Raw genomic sequence first — 13,756 nt, forward strand, 5'->3', positions numbered from 1 at the left:
GCGGGTGGATCCCCAGTGCAATCCATGGGCAGGGAACAACTGGCAGGGCTGGGGCCCAACTTCTGGTTTCGCATGTGAAAAAAGACACATTTGGCCCATTTAAAGGGAGTTCCAAGACCGGTCTAGCCTCAGTGGAAAGAGCCCGTCGCCCCCGTCTAGTGAGCTCCCGGCCAGGATAGGGAAGGTGCTGTAAGCACTTGGGTGCCCCTTTGGTGTGGCACTGTGGAATCCCTCGGGAGGTCAGACCCGCTGAACAGACTTGTCTAGCGAATCCTTCCAGCCCCTTGCGCAGAGGGAGGGGAGCGGGCAGGGCTGGGGAAATCCTGCGCAGGAGAGCGGGAGGGGCCCCACACCGGCTTCTCCATGCACAGAAGGTACCTCCGGCAGGTGGCTTCTGGGTCCAGCTCGCGGCTGCAGGGCCTGCCGCTGAGCAACTGGGGCTGCTCCTCTCTCCCCGGGCCGGGGCCCCCGTTCTGCCCCCCGAGCCCAGACCCTGCCCCAGCTGGGGCGCTGCTGCTGCAGCCAGGTGAGCTCGTGCAGCGGCCTGCAGGCGGCTCCTGCCCCCACCCCGGCCCGGCCGGTGACAGCTGCCTCCTCCCCGCCTCCATTGGCTGGCGAGCCGCCCTAACGTCAAGGCGGCGCCCAGCCCCCCGTGCAAAGGCTCCGCGCGACTGCCGGCGCAGGGGGAGAGGATGCTGCTGCGGGCAGGGGCTGCCTCCCGGGCCTCCAGCGGCGGCATCCTCAGCCCTGGCGATGCAGGCACCACCTCCCGCCCCTGGTGAGCCGCAGTGCTCCAGGAGGGGCCCCCGCTAGCCCCAGCCCAGCCCGTGCATTCAGCTCCGGCGAGGAAGGGATGGGAGTGAGGGCAGCTGTTCCTGTCCCCTGCTCAGCAGCAGGAGAGTCAATGCGGCAGCCTCCCCACTGAAGGAGCAGTGGGCAAAGCCAGTGCGGTTGCCTGAGGACACTGGGAGGCTGCCCTGCTCCTCCTCCTCCTCCTCCTCTCCCGCTTGCATTGCCTGCTCTTGCATTCATCCCGTTAGGAACATCCCAGCCCAGCCCCTGGATTCCCTCTGCAAGGCTCAGCCATGGGGGCGCTGACCAGCAGGCAGAACGCAGGGGTGGAAGAGGTGGACATCCCTTCTAATTCAGTCTACAGATATCCTCCTAAATCCGGTAAGGCTTAAAGAGCGGGGACATATGGGAAGCAATGTGACTGACCTGTGCATGCTCAGGAGGTAACTCCAACCTCAACTAGTCTCGCAATCGTTTCATCCTGTGTGGCGAGGGAAAAGGGCTGGGCCGGTTCTTTTGCAGGGTGGGAGGCGATGCAGTAGTTTCTGAAGTTGATCAGTTTTCGTGGAGTTTGTTTCAGGAAGAATGAGCTTCCAGGCAAAGGTTCTCAAAGGTCTGGACTGCCCTAAATCCTCTTTTCCCTTGCTTGCATGCTGATACTTTGTAAGGCTGCAATATTTTTACATGGGGCCTGAATTATATTGGTGACATTCATAGCACCGTGCTCACTGGTAAAGAAATGACCTTTCTATTCTATTTGTTTTATTAATTGTATCTAATGTGGATATAGCTATAGGGCTAAATCCAGAGACTTAAGTGAGTTTTACTCAGTCCTTGCTCTGGCAAAATTCCCTTTGAAGTCCCTAGTAAAAACTGAACTGGGACCACAGCATCCCACAATGAATTGCTACATACCCATCTTTGTATGTGCATGCATGGAATACACATTAACCGTAAATGTGGTGTCTTGTGTATGTTCACACAGGTTGGAATCTTTGGCTCGTGTGTTACTTGCATTTAAAAAAATGAAATGCATAAATGCTGGGTGGAGGTTATAAAATTCTGGCCTGTTACGCAAAGCTGTATCGTCAGCTGTTCTTGCCAGCGTTATGCATTATTTGTGTGGCACGGAAAAGAACGGGTTACGAATATTGCAATAGCGAGGAAAGAACTTTGGGTTCTGGTAAGAACTTCAGTAAGTACAGATTCAATTCCAGTCTGCCAGCTTAATGATTCTCTTTTAAATAGCAGATTGCACCTTGTCACGACAATTTAGCAATGCAAACAATTGTCTGGCTTTAAAAACTTAGCTGTATCATGTTCCACTTCATTTTTCTTTTGTGTTTTGAAGAATAATTCCCAGGGTGACAATATCACTCAAGGCACTAGGGGCTTGTGCTCTTACAGATACTCACCAGGGCTGCATGTTATTTTTAAAACCATTGTTTTAACCCATCGGGTTCCCTGTTGACCAATCTGAGACCAACCCTTCCCCTGAAGATTTCGTGAGTGTGGTTTGCAATTCTCCTAGTCGATGAACCTGTGCTTCTGACATGATCATGCAGGCAGGATGCCTGGTCTAGATGAAACCACACAGCATTGAGAGTCAGCAGTTCTGGGTTCTGATCTCGGCTCTTCCTCGTGGAAAAGCGGGTGACCTTGAGGAATCACTGACCTCCTTTTCCCCCTGTATAATGGGAATGCCAATATCTATCTTCTGAAGGGTTAATTCAGTAATAATTATGAAGAGTTTTGTGATCCTTGGATGGAAGGTGTTATGGATGTGCAAAGTATTACATTATGGGGTGCATATTTTGAAGATATCTTGATCCACTATGCATTGTACTTGGTTTGCAAAATGAGCCTGAGGCACTGAATATTATTAATAGGTTAAGGTAAAAGCTAAGGGGCTTCAGTGCTATCAGAAACTACTAGCTAATTACTAGCAAGGACCTTTTTAGAAAGAATTACTGCTAACATAAACTATGTTTCTGTACTGAAAATATGTGCTTGCCTTTGTAATAGCCAGCCTAGCTGGAATTGGCCTGCCGAAACATCTGTCTGGTTATTGGCATTTAACAACCTCATTTCCACCAATCACACGACAAGGTGTATTCTGGTGGGGGTCATCATTTTAAACAGGTGATGCCTGCTGGTTTTAATCTCCTCTTGATGCACACCTGGGAGTCGCACGTTTTTACAGCAAGGGGAGTTATGCAGAGTCCCTGAGTACTGAAATAGATACTGTGAGCTTGGCATGTGCTGGGACTGCTGGAGATGATTCTCTTTCCACTTTCCCATGAGCCGCTTTAAATGCTGTCATTTTTGTTGCATCCTTTTATTTTGCCTTCCTTAAGTGTAACTAAGCTTTGCATCGTGACCTGATGGAAAATCTTTGGGAACCGAGTGACATTTACAGTAGGTATCTAAAGTTCAGAAGGAAAACTGTGAAGAGGAGGAATGATAGCTTTGTAGTTAAGGTATTGGACGAGTACTTGAGAGATGTGGATTTAACTCCCGGTGCTGCCACAGACTCCCTGTGTGACCTTGGGAAAGTCATTTAATCTCTGTGCCGCAGATCCCCATCAGGAATGGTGGAAGCTTCCTAAAAGTGGGGGGGCCACCAGTGCCCAAATCGTGACTCCACCCCCCATATTGCCCCTTCCCCCGAGGCCACACCTCAGGGAATCTATTCCTGGCTCTGTCATCCCAGGCAAGTCACTTAACCTTTCCGAGCCTCAGTTTCCCTACCTGTGAAATGGGGGTGATAATACTTCCCCCACTTACTTCACCGGGATTTGAGAGGCGGAATTCATCAATGTCTGTAAGCTGCTTTGCAGTCCTCAGATGGAAGATGCTGAGGAAGGGCAATGGGTTAGTTTAGTATTACCATGATTTAATGTCCTCAAAATGTCAAGGAGTGAATAGACTGGAGGCCGCAGTGCTGGGGGTAGATGTCTTTTTCCTACTCCTCAATAGAGTGACCTCTGCATGAATGAGAAGGACTTTCTTATCCTCAGTTCAGTTGCTTGGCTGAGCACCTGCAAAGCTCAGTTCAGCTGCTAGGTGTTTTAGATGATTGGTTGGGTCCAGGTTATCGGTGGAGAAGTCAGGTCTTATAGAGACACTTACAGACGCTGTATCAGATCTGGTACTGGAGCACTCTGTTACCAGGCCAAGTGCAGCGTGGTGCAATAGGGCAGGTTCTAGCACTATCTGGGTTCCCCCATGTAATTTTTTTTTTTTTTTTTTTAGTGTGTCTCGGGTCCAAAGTTGCGAGGCTGGACCAGGAACTGAAGTAGTAATTCACCAAGTCAGATGTTTACCAGAAGTTGTGTTGGGAGCAAATACCACCATCTGAACCTAAGATGACCTGGGACTAGTGACCAAGAGAGATTACAATTGTTTTGCTTGTGGTTTTAAGTGGGATTTTCTTTCAATTTTTGCGGGACAGCTGAGTTAGAAGAACAGTTCTGGGCAGCGGTGGGAGAGATGCTTGCAGTGCTGATTTCTACAAGTGTCATGCATCGCTTGTGTGAAGTGTAAACATTCTCTGAAATGCAAAAGTTGGGAATGTAAATCTAGAGATGGGTGTATTATTAAAAGTAACCTTCTCCAGAGGTGCGGGAACACGATAGCTGTAGTAAAGAGGGAGCGGTGGGGCTCAGAACGTATGCATGGTCCTTGGTTCCCCGCTTCTGAGGTGCGGAGGTTTTGCAGCTCCTATTGTTTTCTCATAGATTTAGGGGTCCTGAGCCTAACTGATCAGCCTGTAGTATGGAGCTTGTCAGTTGCCCTTTCCTTTACTGCGTAAGTGTCTTCTTCGACCCAGCCATGGCTGTTTCTCTGTTGAAAGTCTGAGACGCTGCTTTGGCCAAAGTCATGGTTCTGCTGACTCAGGCGCTTTACTCATGCGTGCAAGTCGTCAGACACGTGCAGCCATATTAATGAAATATGGCCATGTCCTCTTGCTTCTCGTTAAGCTGGGTCAGGGCGGTTATGCGAAGAATTGAATTGCGCTATTATTCATTGTGTGGAAAAAGGTGACTCCCTTTCTCTGCTCCCAGTTGCATCTAGTTTCCTTTCTACTGGCTGGAAGATGCAAGGAACTCAGCTTGCACCCCAGGTTTAAGGGTGAAATTTACTTCAACTCACTAGTCACGCTCTACGCTGGTGAAGCGTGCAGGAGGCTCTGTGGGGGCGATGCACCAGGGCTAGATTGTGGTTCTGTAGCTCCTTCTCCGTGCTCTGTGGGCTGGAAGAGTGGCTGTAGCATCTCTTGCATCCCTCACGTGAGATGTTTAGAGCCACTGAATAGGTGTAACGGTGGACACTGTGCCTGTCTCCTCTCATTCACCTCTGCCACATAGACAAATAGGGGGAGCATCCGTTCATAAATCTCCTGTGCAGCAGTTCTGCTGGCATCTCTGTATGCAGAGTCCCACCATGAGATGTGGAAGCCAATTTTGAAGACTGTATGTACTGGGATAAGTCAGTGTATCCAGAACCCAACTGGAATCAAGATGCAGGTGTTTAACAGTGAGGGTAACTAACTGTTGGAACAGATCACCAAGGGTTGTGGCAAATTCCCCATCACCTGGAGTCTTTAAATCTTTATTCCTGGCTCTGTCTGGATGTCATTCTAATGGATGTGTAGTTCAGCCTCAGGTCGTTGGACTATTAGGGTATGTCAACACTGCAGTGAAAGACCCTTGGCTGGCCCGCATCAGTGTTGCAGTGTAGATGTACTCCTGAGGCAGGAATCGCTGGGTGAGACTCAGGTCTGTGTTATGTAGGAGCTCAGACTAGATGATCCTAATAAACTCTTCCAGCCTTAAAAGCTGTGAAAGCTGCCACCTGCAGTGCAGAGATCTGAGTTCACATCGAGTCTGATAATTGGGCGCTCACTGTCACATTGGGCCTTATCCATTATGGAATTGGCTTCAGAAACTATTTGTCAAGGAGGCTTGTTTATCTTTACAAGCTGATTTGCCCCACCCAGTGTCCAACCTACTATGGTATACAAAGGTGGTTTTTATTGAAATGCACATACTGAATCTAAGGTGCTCTGAGCATACAGGTGGCTCTGACATGAGGAGCAGTGAGGGATCTAATCAACCAGTGACGCCGTGCAAACAAAATACTGAGGTTTGATGCCATGGTTAAGGTGCAGATGAGCTGAGTCATGCTGCCACGCTGATGGAATTGAGCATTCCATCCAGGTGACAGTCAAAAGAAGAGGAAGTATCGTGGTATGATCCAGGGGATTAGGTTAGGAGCCTGTGTGCTACTTCTGCCTTTGCCAGTGCCCTTCTGTGTGGCCTTGGCCAAGTCACGTGACCTCTCTGTGCTTTTGCTTTGCCTCCCACCCATTGGCTACCTTATCTAGATAGAGGGAAGATATTCGGGGCAGTAACTGTCTCTCATGCATTGGCACCGCACAATGGGGCTCTATACTGGGTCAGAGTCCATAGGTGCTATTGGTATACAAATAATACGAACAGGTTCCACTGATTGTATCAGAGGCTGCCATAGGGACTCAAGGACTCCACGTTTTTGGCTTGTGGCTGCCTATTTATTTATTTGTTTGTTTGTTTAAAAGAAGACTGTCCAGACAGCGTTCTTCTGTTTCGGCTTTGTCCTCCCTGTGCTTTCTCCTGAGGGCTTCTGTCTGGCTTATTGCACTCATCTAAATGAGCCATAACACAATGGGCTACAGCAGGGCCGGCGCAACCCATTAGGCGACCTAGGCGGTCGCCTAGGGCGCTACAGTTTGGGGGGCAGCGACCACGGCGGTATTTCGACGGCGGGACCTTCCGCCGCCTCTGTGGGCGGCGGCATTTTGGGGCGGGACCTTCCGTCGCCTAGGGCGGCAGAAAAGCTGGCAGCGCTCCTGGGCTATGGTGGGTGGCTCTGAACCACTTCCCACAGTAGGAAATGTAGACGTCCATCAGGCCAGCTCTTGAGACAGAGATGATGCCTCCAAAATCACCTGCATCCGCTGCACCTTACAGTGGGGTGCATCAGGTGCTCCTCAGGTTTCTGCCCAGACAAAAGGTGGGATGGAAGGATCCTAGTGCCTGAACTCCTCCCCCCTCCACCTCTCTTCCTTGCATGCCTGCACAGGGTTGGGCATGATCTTGCCCTGAGTTTGCAGTTAAAACACTGCTGACATTCTTCTCTACATCTGCGCAGGTTGATTACAAACAATGTATGCAGGTGTGTGTGTGCGGGGGCGGGAGGGGCTTGCAGGTGGTTGCTGGGGGTTCCCTGCACAGCCTAAATTACTCTGGCTGGGAAATCTCACAGGGACTGAGATTTTGCGAGCTGTTAACACAGCTGTGGAGAGCAGGTGGCCAGAAGCAGAGGCTTCACTGTACATTTAGAGAAGAATGCCTTATGTGTGTTATTAGTGACATCTTAGATGATCCAATCAGCATTTAAAAAAAAAAAAAAGTAACTGACATCTCCATTTTTAGGGGGCGGGGGAATAACTCAGTGGTTTGAGCATTGGCTTGCTAAACCCAGGGTTGTGAGTTCAATCCTTGAAGGGCCATTTAGGGATCTCAGGCAAAAATCTGTCTGGGGATTGGTCCTGCTTTGAGCAGGGGGTTGGACTAGATGACCTCCTGAGGTCCCTTCCAACCCCGATATTCTATGATGATTCTATTCTATGTTGTTTGCTCCACTTGGATCAGGTTGGATAGTGGCAGTAGCCAGTTTCACCTCTTTTTAATCCGTTTCCCTTTAGGGCTGTAATGCACTAGCCTGGCCCAGTTGTGTTTGGAGTCCCAATATGATTATTTATGCATCACCAACAGTGTGCTAAGTGCTTCAAGACAAAGTATGAATGGGGGGGGGGGGCTCCCAACACATCCGCCCGTTTTCATTGTTCTTTCAATTTCAAACCCTTTTGTAAAAATTGTCACCCTCTCATCTGCCCTGTAACACTGCCCTGTGGTGCACCTTTCAACTGTAAAGTGGTTTCAGCCTTTTGTTCCTAAGAGATGGGATGTAACCAATGTGTAATCCTGAGTGTGAAGTGTAATGAATGGTGTGTATTGCAAGGAATGTGGTATAGCAGATTTGGAGCTGAAATTAAAGGCAAAGCTGCAGTCTCAGATGATTGTCAGCAATAGATTCTAGAAAACCTGCAAAACTGGCTTCAGTTGCTTTATGTGCACAGGAGTTCGCAAGAAGTACAGTGCCTATCAGCCCACTTGATGAGGGAGCTGCCTGTGGAGGGTGTCAATTGACTCCTGTTTAAACTGCAGTGTTTTCTATAGAGCTGGATGGGGCATTATCTTTCCCCACCCTCTCCCTCCTCCCGAGCAAATTCTTCATGATCAGCAAAATGGAAACAGACCCACCGCGATTGGACACTTGCAAGAGAGCTTTATTTGTGCACTTAAATTGATTAGCCCGGCTGCCATTAGCACATTAGCCTTGTATCGCACAGTAACTGGAAAAAACTGCCTGCTGCTTGCCAGCTTCTTAGCCTTGCGCTTGTCTGTACTCCATGGAGGAGTTCTTTGTCTCGGAGTATACAGTATTGCAGGTGGAACCCTAATTAGATCTCTTCCAGAACAGGACCAACCCAAGATTCCTTCTCTATAGCAATTCACCTGCTGGGTGTTCGACACACACACAAAAAGGAGCCTAGTGGCATCATTTGGATCAAATATGCATTGTGTACATGTGTGACTTCTCTGACATAATACGTTGGCACGGGGAGATGCTGATACACGAGGCTTGTCTTCGTGTACTGGTGACATGATGCCTTGTTCAAACTTCTGTTGCGTTTTTAAAATAGCGCAGTTCGCTGATACTGTATTCTTCATTTGTTCCTTGAGGTCGCAGAAGTTTTAAATCTTATTAGAGCCTGGCTCTCCCTCAACAATTTAACCATCCTTGACAGGGTTTTAATCCTCTCGAGGCAGGGGCTGGTTAAAGAATTATAATTAGCCAATAATAGGAAGCTTGTTGCTTGACAGAGGGGACTTCAGACCCCTCCTCCCCTCCCTTCCCAGCAGTGCCCAGGCAGTTAAAGTGTTTGGCTCAAGGGTTTCAGAGTAGCAGCCGTGTTAGTCTGTATCCGCAAAAAGAAGAACAGGAGGACTTGTGGCACCTTAGAGACTAACAAATTTATTAGAGCATAAGCTTTCGTGGGCTACTGCCCACTTCTTCGGATGCATATAGACATCTATATCCTGTTGTCCTCCTGTTTTTCTTTTGGCTCAAGGGGTGATCTCTGGGAGAACGTTCAAAGCAAGCTCTTCACCGGCGGTGGGGCAAGGTAGCCGGGTTTGCAAGTTTTCCTGCACCTGGGTGTCAGCGTAGAATGACTCTCTAGTCTTGTTGCTCATGGCCTAGGTCCGTGCATGTGTGAGTGACTTAAGGGAGGAAAGGAAGCAAAGTATTAATAGTCCAAACCATGAACTGGCGATGGAGCCATTCACTTTGCACTCACTACAGGCTGATCAGGAGCCCTTCTACGTAGAGAGAGCAAACTCCATGCAACAATGGATCTGTTGTTCTCTTTCCCCCCTCCGTCTTTTGCACCTAATTGGGAGGGGAGCATTGGACCAGTGCAACCCATTTGCTTCCTCCGTCTCCTCTTTCATGTGGATGAGACAAAACTGTCAATTTACCACTTCTCTCTTTAATCTCCTCTGCCATGACTGACGCCGTTCGGCTGGGCCTATGGAACATTTATAAGGCTTCCCGCTCAATTATTGGTTGAAAAGCAGAGTTTTGTAGGTGGGCAGTAGCGGAGGTTTGATATTGCAAAGAGGGCTCAAGCATAGCGAGGAGCCAAGACATCTTGCTGTTATCCAGGTTACACGGAGAAAAATCCAAAGGCACACATTGATCCAGAGCTTTAGTTGCTTGTGTCCAAATGATTTCATGGTAGCTGGAGTGGAAGATAGACATTTCCCCTCCAGTAAGGAGTTGTTTATAGATCTTTTTCCCTGATAACAGAAAAACAAACCAGTCTTGGAAATGCTTTTATTTATTTTTTCCCTTTAATGCTTTTTCTTATTCCATTTGCCAACTTATTTTCCAGTCCCTGACTTCTTGTGTACCAAAGTGATCCTGTATTAGTGATGATGAAAGGAGGGGTGTTTTCACTCAATTTTGAGCATAATGTAATCTGTCATATACCCCCCACTACCACAGCATATGGTGCAGTTATCCTCACCACACCCATGTGGGGTAGGTCAATGCTGTTATCTGTTTTATAATTGGGAAATTGAGGCACAGAGAGACTAAGTGCACAAGGTCATACAGGAAATCTGTGGCAGAGATGGGACTTGAACCTGGGTCCCAGGCTAGCACCATAATCACTAGGCAACTCTTCCCCCTCAGCCCATTCTCTTACATCCCCCTTCAACCTATGAGCTGGGGGCAGGCGGCATAGCAAACCCCAAGGTTCACCTGACTGAGTAGTGTTGCTATTTATTGGTATTGCAGTAGCACCGAGACACCGCAGCTGAGACCAGGGCCTTGATGTGCTAGGTGCTGTACAAGTGCACAGTAATGGACAGTCCCTGCCCGGCAGAGCTTACAGTCTAACTAGATAAGAGAGACGAAACTATTAACTGAGGTTTGTAACCTGTCCTTTAAATCGGCTTCTGTACCCAATGACCGGAATTTAGCTAATGTAACGCCAATATTTAAAAAGGGCTCTAGAGGTGATCCCGGCAATTACAGACCGGTAAATCTAATGTCGGTACCGGGCAAATTAGTCGAAACAATAGTTAAGAATAAAATTGTCAGACACATAGAAAAACATAAACTGTTGAGCAATAGTCAACGTGGTTTCTGTAAAGGGAAATTGTGTCTTACTAATCTATTAGAGTTCTTTGGAGGGGTCAACAAACATGTGGACAAGGGGGGTCCAGTGGACATAGTGTACTTAGATTTCCAGAAAGCCTTTGACCAGGTCCCTCACCACAGGCTCTTACGTAAATTAAGTTGTCAAGGGATAAAAGGGAAGGTCCTTTCATGGACTGAGAACTGGTTAAAAGACCGGGAACAAAGGGTAGGAATTCATGGTAAATTCTCAGAATGGAGAGGGGTAACTAGTGGTGTTCCCCAAGGGTCAGTCCTCGGACCAATCCTATTCAACTTATTTATAAATGATCTGGAGAAAGGGGTAAACAATGAGGTGGCAAAGTTTGCAGATGATACGAAATTGCTCAAGATAGTTAAGACCAAAGCAGACTGTGATGAACTTCAAAAAGATCTCACAAAACTAAGTGATTGGGCAACAAAATGGCAAATGAAATTTAATGTGGATAAATGTAAAGTAATGCACATTGGAAAAAATAACCCCAACTATACATACAATATGATGGGGGCTAATTTAGCTACAAGAAGTCAGGAAAAAGATCTTGGAGTCATCGTTGATAGTTCTCTGAAGATGTCCGCGCAGTGTGCAGAGGCAGTCAAAAAAGCAAACAGGATGTTAGGGATCATTAAAAAGGGGATAGAGAATAAGACTGAGAATATATTATTGCCCTTATATAAATCGATGGTACACCTGCATCTCGAATACTGCATACAGATGTGGTCTCCTCATCTAAAAAAAGATATACTGGCACTAGAAAAGGTTCAGAAAAGGGCAACTAAAATTATTAGGGGTTTGGAACGGGTCCCATATGAGGAGAGATTAAAGAGGCTAGGACTCTTTGGCTTGGAAAAGAGGAGACTAAGGGGGGATATGATAGAGGTATATAAAATCATGAGTGATGTGGATAAGGAAAAGTTATTTACTTATTCCCATAATACAAGAACTAGGGGTCACCAAATGAATAGGCAGCAGGTTTAAAACAAATACAAGGAAGTTCTTCTTCATGCAGCGCACAGTCAACTTGTGGAACTCCTTACCTGAGGAGGTTGTGAAGGCTAGGACTATAACAGTGTTTAAAAGAGAACTGGATAAATTCATGGAGGTTAAGTCCATTAATGGCTATTAGCCAGGATGGGTAAGGAATGGTGTCCCTAGCCTCTGTTTGTCAGAGGATGGCGATGGATGGCAGGAGAGAGATCCCTTGATCATTGCCTGTTGGCCCACTCCTTCTGGGGCACCTGGCATTGGCCACTGTCGGCAGACAGGATACTGGGTTAGATGGACCTTTGGTCTGACCCGGTACGGCCGTTCTTATGAAAGGTGCGTAACCGCTCTGCCAGGTGGGGTCAGCAGCAAGGGCCTGGTTCGCTGTCTAGGGGTTCCTCTTCAGATTGCAAAACAAAAGCAGCTCGAACCCCTGCCCAGAAACCTGGGAAAACTAAACATCTTCCTTGGGCATCCTTACAAGGCAACATTTTCCCTCTCGCAAGCACTGAGTCTGCGTCTAAAAGGAAGACGGTGTTTATGAAGGGGAGAGGGAATGCAGTGTGAATGTGGGAACATGCAGCCCCAATGGCTCCCCAGAGGATGAGTGATACCACGCACTATATCCCCATTTCACAGATGAGGAACTGAGGCTCAGGGAGATGATTTGGTTTGCACCAGGTCACACAGGTTATCTGGTGGATCTGGACACAGCCCAGAGCTGCTGAGTCCCAGCGGCCACAAGACAACCCTTTACCTCAACAGAATGGTCCATACTAATGTGAAAGGTGGAAGGTCTTGGGCCAACAACAGAGGAGGTAGGTGGGACAGTCTCCAAATCCCTCTGATCCCAGGGGAAGGAAGGTCCAAGCCTGCACAGGGAGCTTTTCCAGCATCATTGCTCCCTTGGGAGAAATGCAGCCGTTGACTCCCCTGCCCACCCCTGTGCCCAGGGGGAATAGGAGCTAGTGCTTGTCGCACTGACTGCTGTGTTGAGCTTCCCTGGGTTCAGATGAGAGCAAGCAGCGTAAAGTGGCTTCCCCCTGATTCCCCTGCCTCTGAGCCCCAGTCCTGCAGAGGGGCTTCCATGGGATTCTGGAGAGGTGCTGCCCCATCTACCCTAGCTTTTGCTCTCCCTTGCCTGCATCGGGGGCATTGGGCCCTGGCCTTCGACTTCTTCTGACCTTCACCCTGAACTTCAGTCACTCAGGCAAGCGAGAGGGTGCCGGGCCCTATCTAGAACTAGGCATTGTCGGGGCGGATGCAGTGCCAGCTTCCTCATGCGGCTCTGCGTGTGCTCTCTATGGAGTGCCATGCACAGGTAAGAGACAACTTCCTTCTGATCTGCAGCACCTGCCCTGCAGAGAGCCCTCTCTCGCCTGTGACTGAATCGTGTGGGGAACGTGCTCACTGAGAAGTAACTGGAGACCATCATTCTCCCTGTGGTCGAAGTGCCCAGTCCAGTGGGGGCCTTTCCACTGAGCGTAGTGGGAAGTGGATCTGGTGTTAGATCAGGATTTGAACCCAGGGCTCCAGGATTGTCGAGCGCACACAATAAATGGCGCCGCTGCTTACTGCAGGCTGCCTCCTTTTAACCTTTTTTATGGGGCCTAGGAAACTCCCCTTAGAAGGTTTAATGTGCACTTCTATGATTTACTCTTCTGCCCAAGTCACTGAATCTATCCAAGTGAAACCATGTGATGTATATCCTCGCTCTCCTCCTCCCCAGACATGTGCCCATATCGGTTTTAGCAAAGGTTGAGGGCAGCTCACTGTTGGGTTCCTTCAGATGGCGGCTTTCTCTCTGTGAAACTATCTTACCTATAAATTATGAACGTGGAAAATGGGGCCAGAAAGCAGCAGGCATCAATAATTGATAGTCGAGCCTTCCTCAGCTGTGAGCTACGTCATTGTACCCGCTTAGGTGTCTGGTGGTTTTCTTCTTGTAAATTGCACAGTGTAACTTTTAGCTGCTGCTCAGAATCATGTCAAATGTCACCTCACACCCTTCTACCCCCTGGAAGGCCCTGATCCAGCCTGGATAGACCCCTGTATCTGCATGGAGTCCGCAGGTGCCAAAGGGTGCAAAGCGCTCAAATGTCAGAACATGAAAATTAAGGTTAA

General features: G+C 48.4%; 1 protein-coding gene across 8 annotated transcripts in view; it reads left to right on the forward strand.

Moving 5' to 3' along the window:
- Positions 1–348: 348 nt before the first annotated feature.
- RNF157 (ring finger protein 157) overlaps positions 349–13,756 on the forward strand; it is an 83,200-nt gene continuing 69,792 nt past the window's right edge. For 5 of the 8 annotated variants that reach the window (XM_065563415.1, XM_065563413.1, XM_065563418.1 and 2 more), the window contains exon 1: positions 349–526. In XM_065563415.1, coding sequence (XP_065419487.1) covers positions 364–526 — 163 coding nt within the window. In that variant the 5' untranslated portion in view covers positions 349–363. Of the gene's footprint in view, positions 527–652; positions 1,174–13,756 lie in introns of those variants that run through there. The other 3 variants (XM_008163881.4, XM_005297528.5, XM_065563417.1) reach the window with 1 other exon arrangement.

Source organism: Chrysemys picta, chromosome 12 (genome assembly GCF_011386835.1).
Source record: "Chrysemys picta bellii isolate R12L10 chromosome 12, ASM1138683v2, whole genome shotgun sequence".
Classification (NCBI taxonomy): Eukaryota; Metazoa; Chordata; order Testudines; family Emydidae; genus Chrysemys; species Chrysemys picta.